At 43.4% G+C, this 12,837-nt stretch overlaps 1 protein-coding gene across 1 annotated transcript in view; it reads left to right on the top strand.

Annotated features, from left to right (window-relative positions):
* Positions 1 to 12,837, top strand: part of NUP210 (nucleoporin 210) — a 353,934-nt gene that overhangs the window by 108,052 nt on the left and 233,045 nt on the right. The window contains exons 10-13 of the mRNA XM_077452181.1: positions 1,733 to 1,873; positions 3,551 to 3,688; positions 3,966 to 4,121; positions 5,951 to 6,146. Coding sequence (XP_077308307.1) covers positions 1,733 to 1,873; positions 3,551 to 3,688; positions 3,966 to 4,121; positions 5,951 to 6,146 — 631 coding nt within the window. The remainder of the gene's footprint in view (positions 1 to 1,732; positions 1,874 to 3,550; positions 3,689 to 3,965; positions 4,122 to 5,950; positions 6,147 to 12,837) is intronic.

Below are 12,837 nucleotides of genomic sequence, written 5' to 3'. Positions count from 1 at the left end.
ATTGATCTTTGCCTCGATCCTGATTATTCTCCCAGTTCCTACTATTGAAAAACATCCCCTCAACATGATGCCACCACCGTGCTTCACTGTAGGGGTGGTATTGGCCAGGTGATGAGCAATGCCTGGTTTCCTCCAGAAATGACTCTTGCCATTCAGGCAAAAGAGTTCAATCTTTGTTTTATCAGACCAGAGAATTTTGTTTCATGGTCTGAGAGGCCTTCAGGTGCCTTTTGGCAAACTGCAGGCAGGCTGCCATGTGCCTTTTTACTGAGGAGTTGCTTCCGTCTGGCCAATCTACCATACTGGCCTGATTAGTGGATTGCTGTAGATATGGTTGTTCTTCTGGAAGGTTCTCTCTCCACAGAGAAACAATGGCACTCTGTCAGAGTAACCATCGGGTTCTTCTTCACCTCCCTCCCCTACAGCCTCCCCCCCCCCCCAAACTTGGTTCCAAACTTCTTCCATTTATGGATGATGGTCACTGTGCTCATTGGAACCCTCAATGTTGCAGAAATGTTGTACGCTTCCCCAGATCTGTGCCTCGATACAATCCTGTCTTAGAGGACTAAAGACAATTCCTTGGACTTCATGGCATGGTTTGTGCTCTGACATGCACTGTTAACTGTGGGACCTCATATAGACAGGTGTGTGCCTTTCCAAATCATGTCCAGTCAACTGAATTTACCACAGATGGACTCCCAAGTTGTAGAAACATCTCAGGGATTATCAGTGGAAACAGGATGCACCTGAGCTCAATTTTGAGTGTCATGGCAAAGGGAATGGGAATACCTATGTAAATGTGATCTTTTATTTTTTAGGTTCACACTTGTGCAGTGCCAGACATCGCATGTAATTCGCAGCGCACCGCTGTTTACATTACCTGTGCGGTGCGATATCAGCCATACAGATAGTATGGCTAATCTCGCACTGCATTCGGTTCAAGCGCATACAGGACCCTTTTTTCTGTTTGGATCCAGATTCGGATCGCATGTGTGTTCACACACATGCGATCCTATTCATGTCCGAACTGTCAGTTCGCAGTGCGATATGCGAGCTGAAATGGGGGGTCATTAACATATAATGACACTCCCCAGCAGTTTGCATATGGCAGTGTGAACTGCTGTGCGTGTCAGGTGCGATGCGGGAACCCGCAGTTGATTCGCAGGGTTCTCGCATCGCACAACTGTGAACCGGCCTAATACATTTTTAAAGATTTCAAACAAATGACTTTCATGTTTATGGGGTATTGTTTGTAGAATTTAATCCATTTTGGATTAAGGCTGTAACATAACAATGTGAAAAAAGTGAAACTATGTGAATACTTTCCAGATGCACTGTAAACGCAAAGCTCTAAGATTTCCTTTGTCCCTCAATGCACGCCTTGAAAAGGATTCTCTACAAGGAGTATAAAAATCCTATTTTACCGCATGTATTCTCAATTTGTTTGTGATTTATTTTATACATTATATTTGCAATCATTTTTGATTTTATTTTTTTGTGTGTGTAAAGAAAGGGTACATATAGCTGTTGTAACCCATCCTAAATCTGATCCATTTCTTAAATCATGGACTTCTGGATTTTTATTTCCCTTTTATTGTACTACTAAGGAAAATAAGAAAAAAAGGAGGCCTTATATATTTGCAAGTGATTAGTGGCTAACAATCTGATTTACAGCTTCACATGTTTTTGTTGATAATGTTCATGGTCTTTTAGAAAATATATTTAATTTCAGAATATACGTATTGAAGCAAACGTACCAAAGGAATACTTTGAGATTCTGGAAAGCTCGCTGAATGGGTCGTACCATCATGTGAAGGCCTTGAAAAGTGGTCAGACGATAATTGACGCAGCTTTGACATGTATGGTAGATGAAGTAAGTGTGACTAGGTGTCTGTGCTACTGTTTGTATTTGAAAGGGAATATCAGAGAACAATGATATGTGTTAACACAATTATAAAAACGCCAGCGGTCTGCCAAAAGTAATCTCCCCTAGAATTGTTTAAAGTTTTTTTTTTTTTTTTTTTTTTTTTATATAATTTCATGTGCTTTATTGACCATATTCCTAATGAAATGCACACTTATGTGATACTCTCTGAAATGGTATTCTTTTATTTTCTACTCTGCTTGGAAAAACTTATTATACACTTTCATATTTGGCAAATAGACACGGGCATTAACTAAACGTGGAAGGAAGAGTGAAAAGATCCCAGAAAAAATACAAAAGGGGAACACTGAAAACACTACCTAAAGCCCCATACACACTATTAGATTTTCTGCAGATTTTTGTCTTCAGATTTACCAAAACCATGTAGTGCAAGGGCCTGCCTGATTGCATACAAATTGAAACTCTTATGGTTTGACCTCATATTATATGGTTTTGGTAAATCTTAAGACAAAAATCTAATGGTGTGTATGGGGCTTAAGTCTGTTTATGATAATCAAATTAAGAAATCACAAATTATGCTTCTTTCAAGAAATTAAGGTCTTCCAGTTTTGTATGATTTTTACATATATTAGCCATATTGAGTTCCAGATTATTTGTTGTTCACCAGATTAATAAACTATTGGAGACTAGACTATATGAACTCCGCCAAGATGCAATGAGAGATCAAACTAGGATAAGTGAACAACAATGCATAAAGGGTATCAGTCTTAATACATTCTTCCCCTGTCATGTATTTCCTAAAATAAAAGGTAACGGTTAGTGTGGGCAATTAAAGGGACATTGCCACCACATGTGTAAGTTGAGATGTGTAGAAGGAATCTTCAAGGTGTCAAGCACTGTTTTTAAAGATATTTGAGACTTACATCTGTGTTAAAGTTGTTTTCTATTTATCTACTGTGATCGTTGGGCTCGGTTTTTTATTTTTATTTTATTTATTTTTTTTATTTTTTTTATGTTTTCTTGTTTATGCATGACATTTCTTTTTCAATCAGTAGTCCAATCATTTAAAGCTAACCTAGGCAAACTGTAGAAAAAAAAAAACTGGGTTTCACCTGCCAAAGAATATACATTTTGTGTTCATCCAGTCCTGAGATTTAAATGGCTCTGCAATACAGCACCATCCTTTCTGGCAGGGTGCAACACCTGATCTGCTCATCACTCTTTCTCTATTCCTATCAGCATGTTGTGAGCTCTGCAGCACAGCTGCTTCGCTCCTTGTCCTGCTTCTCCCTCTCCCAATCAAGCTGAGCTATATAGAGGCTGCAGGAGATACTGATGAGTAAGATGCAGTTATTTATACAGCTTGCAACAAATACTTTAATTGACAGTAATGGGTACAGAGCAGCATTCATATGCGTCTTTTTATACCTGCCCGGAGTTCAGCTTTAAAATAACAAGATTGTGAAAAAAGCATAGTCCTATTCAGACACTGACCGTTAAATCCTGGTTTACTATGTCAAGTGAGTAATTTTCTTGGGCAGCATTAAGGCTAATTTAAGTAGGTTTGCAGTACTTGGATAAAAATCATACACAACTATCCTGTTTTGGGTACAACAGAAGGTGTTTGATTAGAGCATAACCTTATACCTTTTTTTATTATTGCAGGATGGGGGTGTTCACGTTCTGGCAAATCCTGTGAGGAACCAGCAAGAGGTGGAAATCTATACTCCAATTACACTTTCACCAAAAATTCTTACTTTTCCCTGGCAGCCTAAGCCAGGCGCTTATCAGTACATAATACAGGTAATAAGTGCTCTTCAGTAAACCGGTTTCAGCAATTTTTTTTAAATTGTGATAAAGATACATTTTAGTTAGATTATGTGGACTGTGTTTTATAAAGTCAAGACAATAAAATGCCTCTGATTTTATAAGCTTTATATTGCAAATACATGTGCAAATATGTTTTTACAGAAAAGGGTCTGTTTGGAAAGTCATTGGTTAATTTGGTAAATTAAACCATTTCATTGTATCTGTTAAAACTAATTTATAACTGAATACACCTGTAATTTATGCTTTCAAGGTACAAGGTGGAAGTGGAAATTTTACCTGGTCCTCCTCAAATAATGCTGTGGCTACTGTGACTGTCAAAGGGTTAATGACAACTGCAGATGACATTGGTGTTAGTGTTATACGGGCTAGTGATGTGCAAAATTCTTTACATTTTGGAGAGATGAAGGTGAGTCACATCTTGCATTACATCTGGTTTCAGCTAATTCTATTTTCTTTACAGGTATATGTGTGTGTGTATGGATCGTACAGTCCACTTAGATATTGTTCAGAAATAATATCCTGTTGTGCAATAACTATATCTGCATGTATATGTGGTAGTATGCACATTTTTTCATGTACGCAAACAATGCATACATATTCTGGATAAACATTTTTATGGCCAAATCTGTTAAAACTGAACTCCCAGTCTTTAAAATATTTTATTCAAATATCTTCCTAAATATAAGTCCGCTTTGTGTGCACCAAATGCATTTGGAAACCCAGTTATTACCTCAATAATGCAGCAGTGATCTTATTGTTGTGCTGCATCTATCTAGCCTGTGCAGAGAGCAGAGCTATGGGAGGAACCCAGCAGGCCCACCCACTACAGGCTGCCTGCAGAAAACTACAGGAAGTTGGTGGATACAAGTGACCAGTCTTTATTACAGGAAGCTCCTACACAGAGGAATATTTAAAGTTAAACTCAACACTACACAGATGTGTAGAAAATACCCAAAGCACGCCAAGATTTAAGAATATGTATCCATTGTATTTAGACAATTTTTCCTGGAATTTTGTCTTTAAGGTTTCATTCAGATCTACATGTTCCCATAACACTTGAAATACATTGGTCTTGCGGTACCGTTGATTGTTGATGGCACCTTTTTTAAAATGCGTTTTGTCACATTAAAAAAACGTGCAAACCAGAACGCAGCAATAGTCTCCATGAGCTATTTTGATGTGTTTTGTTGCTTGTAGGGAAGCCCATTGAAATGGTCCTCTCTATGTGTGCCGTGTGAAAAAATGTAAAAAAAAAAATGTAAATATGGCCTAACTGTCTGACCTTTCTGTGTATGACCACCTGTACAGTAGCATTGATCTGTGTCATTTTTGCTATGAGGGTTACAATAGTAATAGGGTTTAAGTGCAAAAACATATTTGAGTGCGGTCTTCTTGGGTTTCATTTAAATTACAACACATGGTTTGAGCTTAGTAGACCGCTAGACAACTCAAGACCATTCACTGTTCTTGAGAGACTCGGTAGCAGTTATCAGTTTTTATGTGATTATTTGCTTCTTCCACCAAAACACAGATGGCACTTTAGGTACTGTTCTCAGTATGCAAACATAACTGCTAATATAAAAGCCTTCCTTTTGAATGTATATAATAAAACTAATGTGGCATGATTTTACTGCCGTCTAAGCCAGCTAGAGGAAAACTTAACATAAAGTGCCAATGCTAGCTGCCTTCTAACAATTGCTGGCTGCCACTTACTTTATTACTTTGAATCACGGATATGGGAGAGCGTGCCCTAGTTAATGTTAGACCCATCTGTATCCTTGTTCTGAGTCCGTGACTTTAGAGACTCTTACTTTGCTCATTCAGAGAAATGTGCCAGAATCTCTTTATAGCCTTTTTTCTGACTACTAATTCACTCCTTTGGATCACGCCCCCACTGCTTCTCCCTCTGTTGAAGCTATCACAAAATGCCTGATTCTTCTGGGTATGAGGTCCCATGTGCCTGAACAACCACTTGCCATGCCTGGTTAATGTCGCATGACTGAGGGGAAGACATTGTTCATTCTGTGTGCAAGCTCCACCATCTACCAACACTAAGGTTATACTGGGTTATTTGGTGGTAGCTGAGATGGAGAGAGTGGCAGGGCAGTACTGTGAAAGGAAATTAGTCACTTTAAACTTAATGCAAAAGTATCTGTTTGAGAGCAAGGTACCAGGTGCTTTCAACAATAGCAACTCTCGTCTTTCTCATCTTAAGACATATATTTTAAATTTTAGGTGTTTGTCATTGAACCCACTGGCATGGAATTCACTCCTTGTCCGGTTGAAGCTCGTATAGGAAACAGGCTGGAGATGCCTCTCAGGATATTTGGCATCCTCAATGGTGATAATGAGGTTGTGTCATTAAGTGACTGCTCGCACTTTGACTTGTCTGTGGAAATGGAGACTCCTGGAATATTCAAGATCCTGCCAGGTATGTCCTGTCCTAAATAACCTAGCTGTGGATAGGAAGCTACAAAATAATATTGTATTCTATGTCTTGATTTTTCTGTGCATGTTCTACAGGATGTGAAATCTATTGAAATACAATAACCATTGGGTGGTATCGTGGTTGCCACTCTTACCTAGCCGTAAAAAGGGTCGTTGGTTCGAATCTCAACCACGACACTACATGCCTGGAGTTTGCATGTTCTCCCTGTGCCTGCAAGGGTTTCCTCCGGGTACTCAGGATTCCTCCTACACCCCAAAGACATGCTGGTAGGTTAATTGGCTTCTGTCCAAAATTGGTCCTAGTATATGAATGGGGACCTTGGATTGTGGGCTCCTTGAGGGTAGGGACTGATGTGGGTGTGCAATGTACAGGGATAGGGACAATTGTAGACACTCACTCAGGTTGAACTGGATGGAATGGTGTCTTTATTGAACCTTACCAAATATGTAACCATGCTTCAGTGATCGTTTTCAGGGACCTTAATTAGTGGGAATCAAGGGTATGTGTGACTAGCAAAGTAGTAGCCCACATAAGGTCTTTATTTTACCCAAACATTTTGCCTAGCAATAACCTGTAGAGGATTTTTCCTTTGACTTTTTTTTTTTTTTTTTTTTTTTTTTTAAGACTGCCTGTGGAATTGGCCATTCCACAGTCTTGATGAGATTCTAGTAGTCTCTGTAGAGGGCATCCTGTAGTTTAACATCTTTACCAAGGTATATTTATAAACCACCTTGTAGTTGGGGACTAAAGCATGATCATTGCTCCTAGTGAAGCTGTGAGCATGTTATGGATTTTAAGTCGACTTTAGGCTGTCATGAAAAGGCGCACATGTGTTTGCTAAGCTCCCCCCTGCAATACAGTGAATATAGGCACCGATCGCTCCTATAGTCGCTGAGAGCTTATCATTATAACCGCAAGTGTTACAATGTATCAGACTGTCATTTTCTGAATGAGGAATCTGTATAGAGGTTTCATTCGTTCAAGTAAAGAGCTACAGAGAAATGGACTATCTTCAGAAGAGATATGGGGGTCTGTTTAGACCTCTGATATCTCACCAAAGACGGTGACGCCCCCCCCCCCCATATTAATGTGCTATTGTCACGAGTGGGTGGGTTCAGGGTGCAATGCTCTGTGCCCTGAGCCCAACCTTTTACTAGCCAATTAGAGCCTCAGGCTCTAATCATGTGGTTTGTTGGGGGGGGAACTCATGCAAATGTATGAGTCGGCAGGGGGGGCAGCCCCCCTAATGGAACAGCTGTTCCTGGTAAGACCCCTTTCACACGGAGCCGACACTATCATGCAGATTTGCCTGCTCAGCCGGGGACTTATCTGCTGATCCCCGCTGAGTAGGTGGATGACAGATCAGCCTCCACTGATGCAGAGTGGACACGGACACCGCTTGCTATTCTCTGTATGGTGGTCGGATGGAAACAGACCGCCTGTTCAGTTCCATCGAAAACTATCCGATCTGTTGGATGGGGAATGGGATCCCCATCTCTTTGTTTTTTAATGGACTGGATCGGATGCAGGCAGTTGTAAATGGACACAGGTCCATTTATATCAGCCTCTCCAGAGAGAACAATGGGTGGTCCAATTGGGCCCGCCTAAAAAAAAATGGACAGGCAGATCTGAGTGTGCTTGTGTGAAAGGGACCTAAAGCCTTGTTCACACAGGGCATACAACAGTGTACCTTTACAGGGATGCACAGGTGTTCCGTGCATCTCTGTGCAGGCAGTCCTATTGGTGTCATTTGGGATGTAGCACCTGCATGAACAGAGCCATTGCTCCCAATTTTACATCCATCGTGGTCCGCATACATGTCCCTGAGCTCACACCCACACGGATGTCAGATTGGGAACAGCAGCTATGCCTGTGCAGCCGTTGCATTCCAATTGACATAAATGGGACTGCCTGTACAGGGATGCATGAAACACCTGTGCAGATAAACATGGCCCTCCATGGGAGTACACTTTAGTATGCCATATGTGAACGATGCTTTAGTAGCAATTTAGCAGGAATTTTGTAAGTTATGTTTATGTGCACTATTAATGATATTGGTGTATTTTTAGCGAAAATATTGTTTTGATAAACCTTTGCGCAAATATTGTGCGGTCTTAAATATCAGTAGCACCTTCCTTCTACTGGCCATGTGCCAAATTCTGAAAGCTTTAAGTGAAAAAGGAAAAGCTCCAGAAATTCTACAACTTTTGCGTACTTCCAATTTTCACTATTTCTCAAACAGGCGCAATTTAATCACTTTGGCCCAGAAGGATTTGCCCCCTTTCTGACCAGAGCACTTTTTGCGTTTCGGCACTGCGCCACTTTCAAAATTACGTGGTCCTGCGACGTTGTACCTAAACAAAGTTTACATCCCACAAATAGAGCTTTCTTTTGGTGGTATTTGATCACCTCTGCGGTTTTTATTTCTCTTATATTCAGTGACTGACAGATACAGCTCCTCTCTGTAGCTAAATGGGTTTGTTAGCTTGCTATTAAGAGAACTAGGCAAAATTAGAACAGAACTTTCAGTCCCGCCCCGGGGGGCGGAACCTGTGCTAACAACCCTCCCTGATGCCCCAGCAGACTCCGTTTTATTTTGCCTAGTGAAGGAGAATGACCTAGGAACCCTGCGGGCCCTTTGGTCCATTCTTTTGATGCAGGATTGATGCTTTTGCACAAGATAAAAGATCCTGAGGTCTTCTATCAACTGCCGGCTGGGTGTGAGGCTGGTTGAGTTATCCTTGTAGTCCCCCCAGTCCGGCCATCGAGCGTGTGCAGGTCGCAGCTAAGGCTCGGCAGGCCACGACATGCTCCAGAGGTGGTCAGTGAGCTTCAATGCTCCGAGGTATACATATGACCGGGCTACTGATGTCTGGATCACAGTATACCGGGCCAGCAGCCACCCTGTAACTGCGCAGGAGTGGGTCTGTGATGGAATGCCTCCCAGCTCTTCAGGACTGGTAAGTACGGCTCTCCCGCCTCGGGGGGTTGAGTAGCTGGGCATTCCCTGGGAGGTCGATTCGGGGGCCACCTCACCACCTCCTCTTTTCTCCCACGTCCCTATCTTCCCTCCTTCCCGCTGCATGTGCTGCGGGCGGTGTGTGCATGGGGATAGCTGGGTCTCCCACCTGTGGGGGGTCTGTGCGGCTAGTGATGGTCCTGGTCCCTGTGTGGGGAGTCCCAAAAAGGTGACTGTGGGGGTTTTCTTGCTGGTTTAAGGCAGCACTGTTTGATTTTTTTTTTCTGTTGCCGCATGGCGCTGTCCAGCGGCCATTTTACAAAGCAGGTTCCCCTTGTGACCCTCAGTGGCCACTTTCTAGGAGATTTTCCTATTAGTTACATTGGCAGACATTTTTTTGAAGGCCGAGCGCTCTTTTCACCGCAGTTTTCTTGCGACAGCATTACATGTGCTCTCACATGCTGTTTCCTGTGTCCACTGTGTATACAGGACGCTGGATGGCAATCCCCTGAACGCTGGTGCAAGCTCTGCAGATCGTGTCACCGCTATTTTCTACAGCTGCTGCTGGCACAGTTTCCTGTGATTCAGTGGGGATTCAGTTGGCTCAGGGCCTCTGGTCAACGGACGAATCCAGGTTGCCGATCAATCTCCTCGAATTGAGAGCGATCAGGCTGTGCCTCCACACATGGTCGACGTGTCTTCAAGGCCGTCCAACCAGGATACAGTCAGACAACGCCACAGCTGTGGCTTACATAAATCACCAAGGGGGAGCAAGAAGCTCAGCCGCTGCTCGGGAGGTTGCTCACATACTTTGGTGTGCAGAGCGACATGTTCCGACCCTGTCAGCCATTTACATCCCGGGGGTGGAAAATTGGCAGGCGGACTATCTGAGTCGACAGATGCTGGACCCAGGAGAATGAGCGTTGCATCCGGAGATATTCAGGCAGTTGTGCCTGAAATGGGGCACACCAGATGTGGATCTATTGGCCTGCCACCTCAACCGGAAGGTGCCGAAATTCGTGTCAAGGACAAGGGATCCGTGGGCAGACGCGCTGGTGGCTCCATGGGATCAGTACCAGCTGATCTACACCTTTCCTCCGCTAAAACTGTTGCATCGCCTGCTGCGCAGAGTGGAAGCTGAGGGGATCCCGGTGATCCTGGTCGCCCCAGATTGGCCTCAGGGGCCCTGGTACACAGACCTAGTGCGTCTGGTGGCAGACGCTCCCTGGCGACTGCCGCTGCGAGAGGACCACTTATCTCAAGGTCCAATCTTTCACCCGGCTTTACCGTTGCTGGCTTTAACGGCATGGCTGTTGAAAGTGAGGTGCTGAGGAACCGTGGTCTGTCGGACTCGGTGATTCCAACTATGTTGAGGGCGTGGAAATCTTCAAGGAAGATCTACCATCATACCTGGAAGGCCTACATCTCCATGTGTGAGGAGAAAGGATGGCATCCGCGCTCCTTTTCTATATCCAGGATCCTGCTGTTTCTTCAGCAAGGTGTAGACCAGAAGTTGGCGTTGAGCACCATTTAAGTGGCAAACTTCAGCTCTGGCTGTTTTTTTTTCAGCGACCCCTGGCATCTCATTCATTAGTGAGTACCTTTGTTCAGGGGGTGTGACATGTAGTCCCTCCGGTGCGTCCACCATTACCTCCGTGGGATTTGAACCTGGTTTTGGTCTTTCTAGTGGCCATCACATTGGCCAGGAGGGTTTCGAAATTGGCGGCCTTGTCATGTAAGTCCCCTTTTCTGGTCATCCACAGGGATAAGGTGGTGTTGCGTCCGCAACGGTCCTTTCTACCAAAGTGGTTTTGGCTTTTAATATCAATGAGGACATTGTATTACCATCGTTGTGTCCTAAGCCGAAGCACCCCAAGGAGGTGGCTCTTCACACTCTCGATGTGGTTAGGGCTCTGAAGGTATACTTGTCTGCCACTGCTCCCTTTCGAAAGTCAGACTCACTGTTTGTTTTGGTGGCTGGTCCAAAGAAGGGTATGTCGGTCTCGTCGGCCACCATTTTACAGGTGGATCCGACAGATTGTAGTCCAAGCCTACGCCTTTGAAGGGGCAGGTGCCCCCCTTTCCAGTCACGGCCCACTCTACAAGAACAATTGGAAAGTCTTGGGCCTTCCGACACCAAGCGTCTGTCATCCAGGTGTGTAAGGCGGCAACCTGGTCATCTGTCCATACGTTTACCAAGTTCTACAAGGTAGACGTCAGTGCATCGGCTGATGCCTGTTGTGGCCGCAAAGTTTTGCATGTAGTTGCAATTAAATATGCAATCTTTATTTTTGCCTGGTTTTTCGATAAAAATGCATTACTGTTCTGTTAAATGCACGGTTGCATTACTTCTGCAAATGGTTGCCTGTTCTCTCCTGTTGAGGATACCCGGTTATATGGTGATGTTTTTTCACACACTGCTGTTTTTTTGTGGGTTTAGTTTCACTAGTTTCCACTTGCCATGGTGGATGAAGTTTTTATGCTGTTTTTCCCACCCCTTGTTTGGCACTGCTTGGGGACGTCCCATTTTGTTACAGAGAGGAGCTGTGTCGGTCGGTGAATATAAGAGAAAATAGGATTTTTGTACTCGCCGTAAAATCCTTTTCTCTGTAATTCACCGACCGATACAGCACCTGCCCCTCCTTTTTTCTCTTTACGTTATACTGCTTGTTGACGTATGGAGTTCTGCTAGAGCAGGCTGTGGGGTTGTAGCCTAGGGACCGCCCCTTGGGCGGAACTAAAAGTTCTGAAGTGTTGTATTACAACTTGCCTAGTAATCTCCAGTGATAGGGCTGACAACCCATTTTGTTACAGAGAGGAGCTGTGTTGGTCGGTGAATTACAAAGAAAAGGATTTTACAGAGAGTACAGAAATCCTATTTTTTGCACAAATCAAATTTTTTAAAGTTTCGCTACTTCAGGCAATTGTGGATTATTCCAAATAGACACGTTGAAAATAAATATATATAAAATAAGTATTTGTCGGGTCTCTATTGTTGTCTGTACCCACATTAGGGTTATTCCCACACTTTTTGTCTAGTTTACCTTTTTATACTAAAAAGTGAAAGTAAAATTAAATGCTACATTTTAAGTTATCCCCACAGTTCCACAAGCCCCTTTTCACTCCTAAGACCATTGTAACTAAACATTCTGGCAGCATGGCACAAGAAGGCTCAATCTTTGAATGATTACATGTGCCTGACCTCAAAACCAGGCTTTTCTTGGCATGGTGGCTCCCAAGTCCAGCTCTGAAGCCTGGGAAATCCTTCTTTCCATTGGCTTGGAAGGCTCTCACAATAAATGCCAGCCTAAATCAATGGCTTCTATCACTTATTAGGGAGGAAGAAGTATCACATTTCAAAGGGAATCGGCTGTTTCTGGCTTGGCTGGTTCCAGCCGTGTCCGCTGTGCACATCCCAGGTGTGGAAAATTGGCAAGCGGACTTCCTTGGTTATCAAAATCTGGACTCCAAGAATGTTCTTTTTATCCCAAGGTGTTTAAAGATCTCTGAAGCAATTGGGGGTGGTGGGGCACTGGATGGGGGCCACCTTACTACCAGGTTTAACAAGAAACTGAACAGGTTTGTCTCCAAGGATCACCTAGCCTTGGGAGTTGAAGTTTGAGTGATTCCATGGGATCATGTCAGCCCAGGTGGATGCTGTACTTTGACCTTGGCAGACTTTGTGGGCCCTCCCATATGTCCTGATTTTTTGTC

The sequence above is a fragment of the Lithobates pipiens genome, unplaced genomic scaffold, assembly GCF_037356315.1.
Source record: "Lithobates pipiens isolate NorthernLeopardFrog02 unplaced genomic scaffold, aLitPip1_a1.2 Scaffold_23, whole genome shotgun sequence".
In the NCBI taxonomy this organism is placed as follows: Eukaryota; Metazoa; Chordata; class Amphibia; order Anura; family Ranidae; genus Lithobates; species Lithobates pipiens.
The sequence above is the reverse complement of the archived record's forward strand: the minus strand, read 5'-3'. Positions and strand labels throughout refer to the sequence as shown.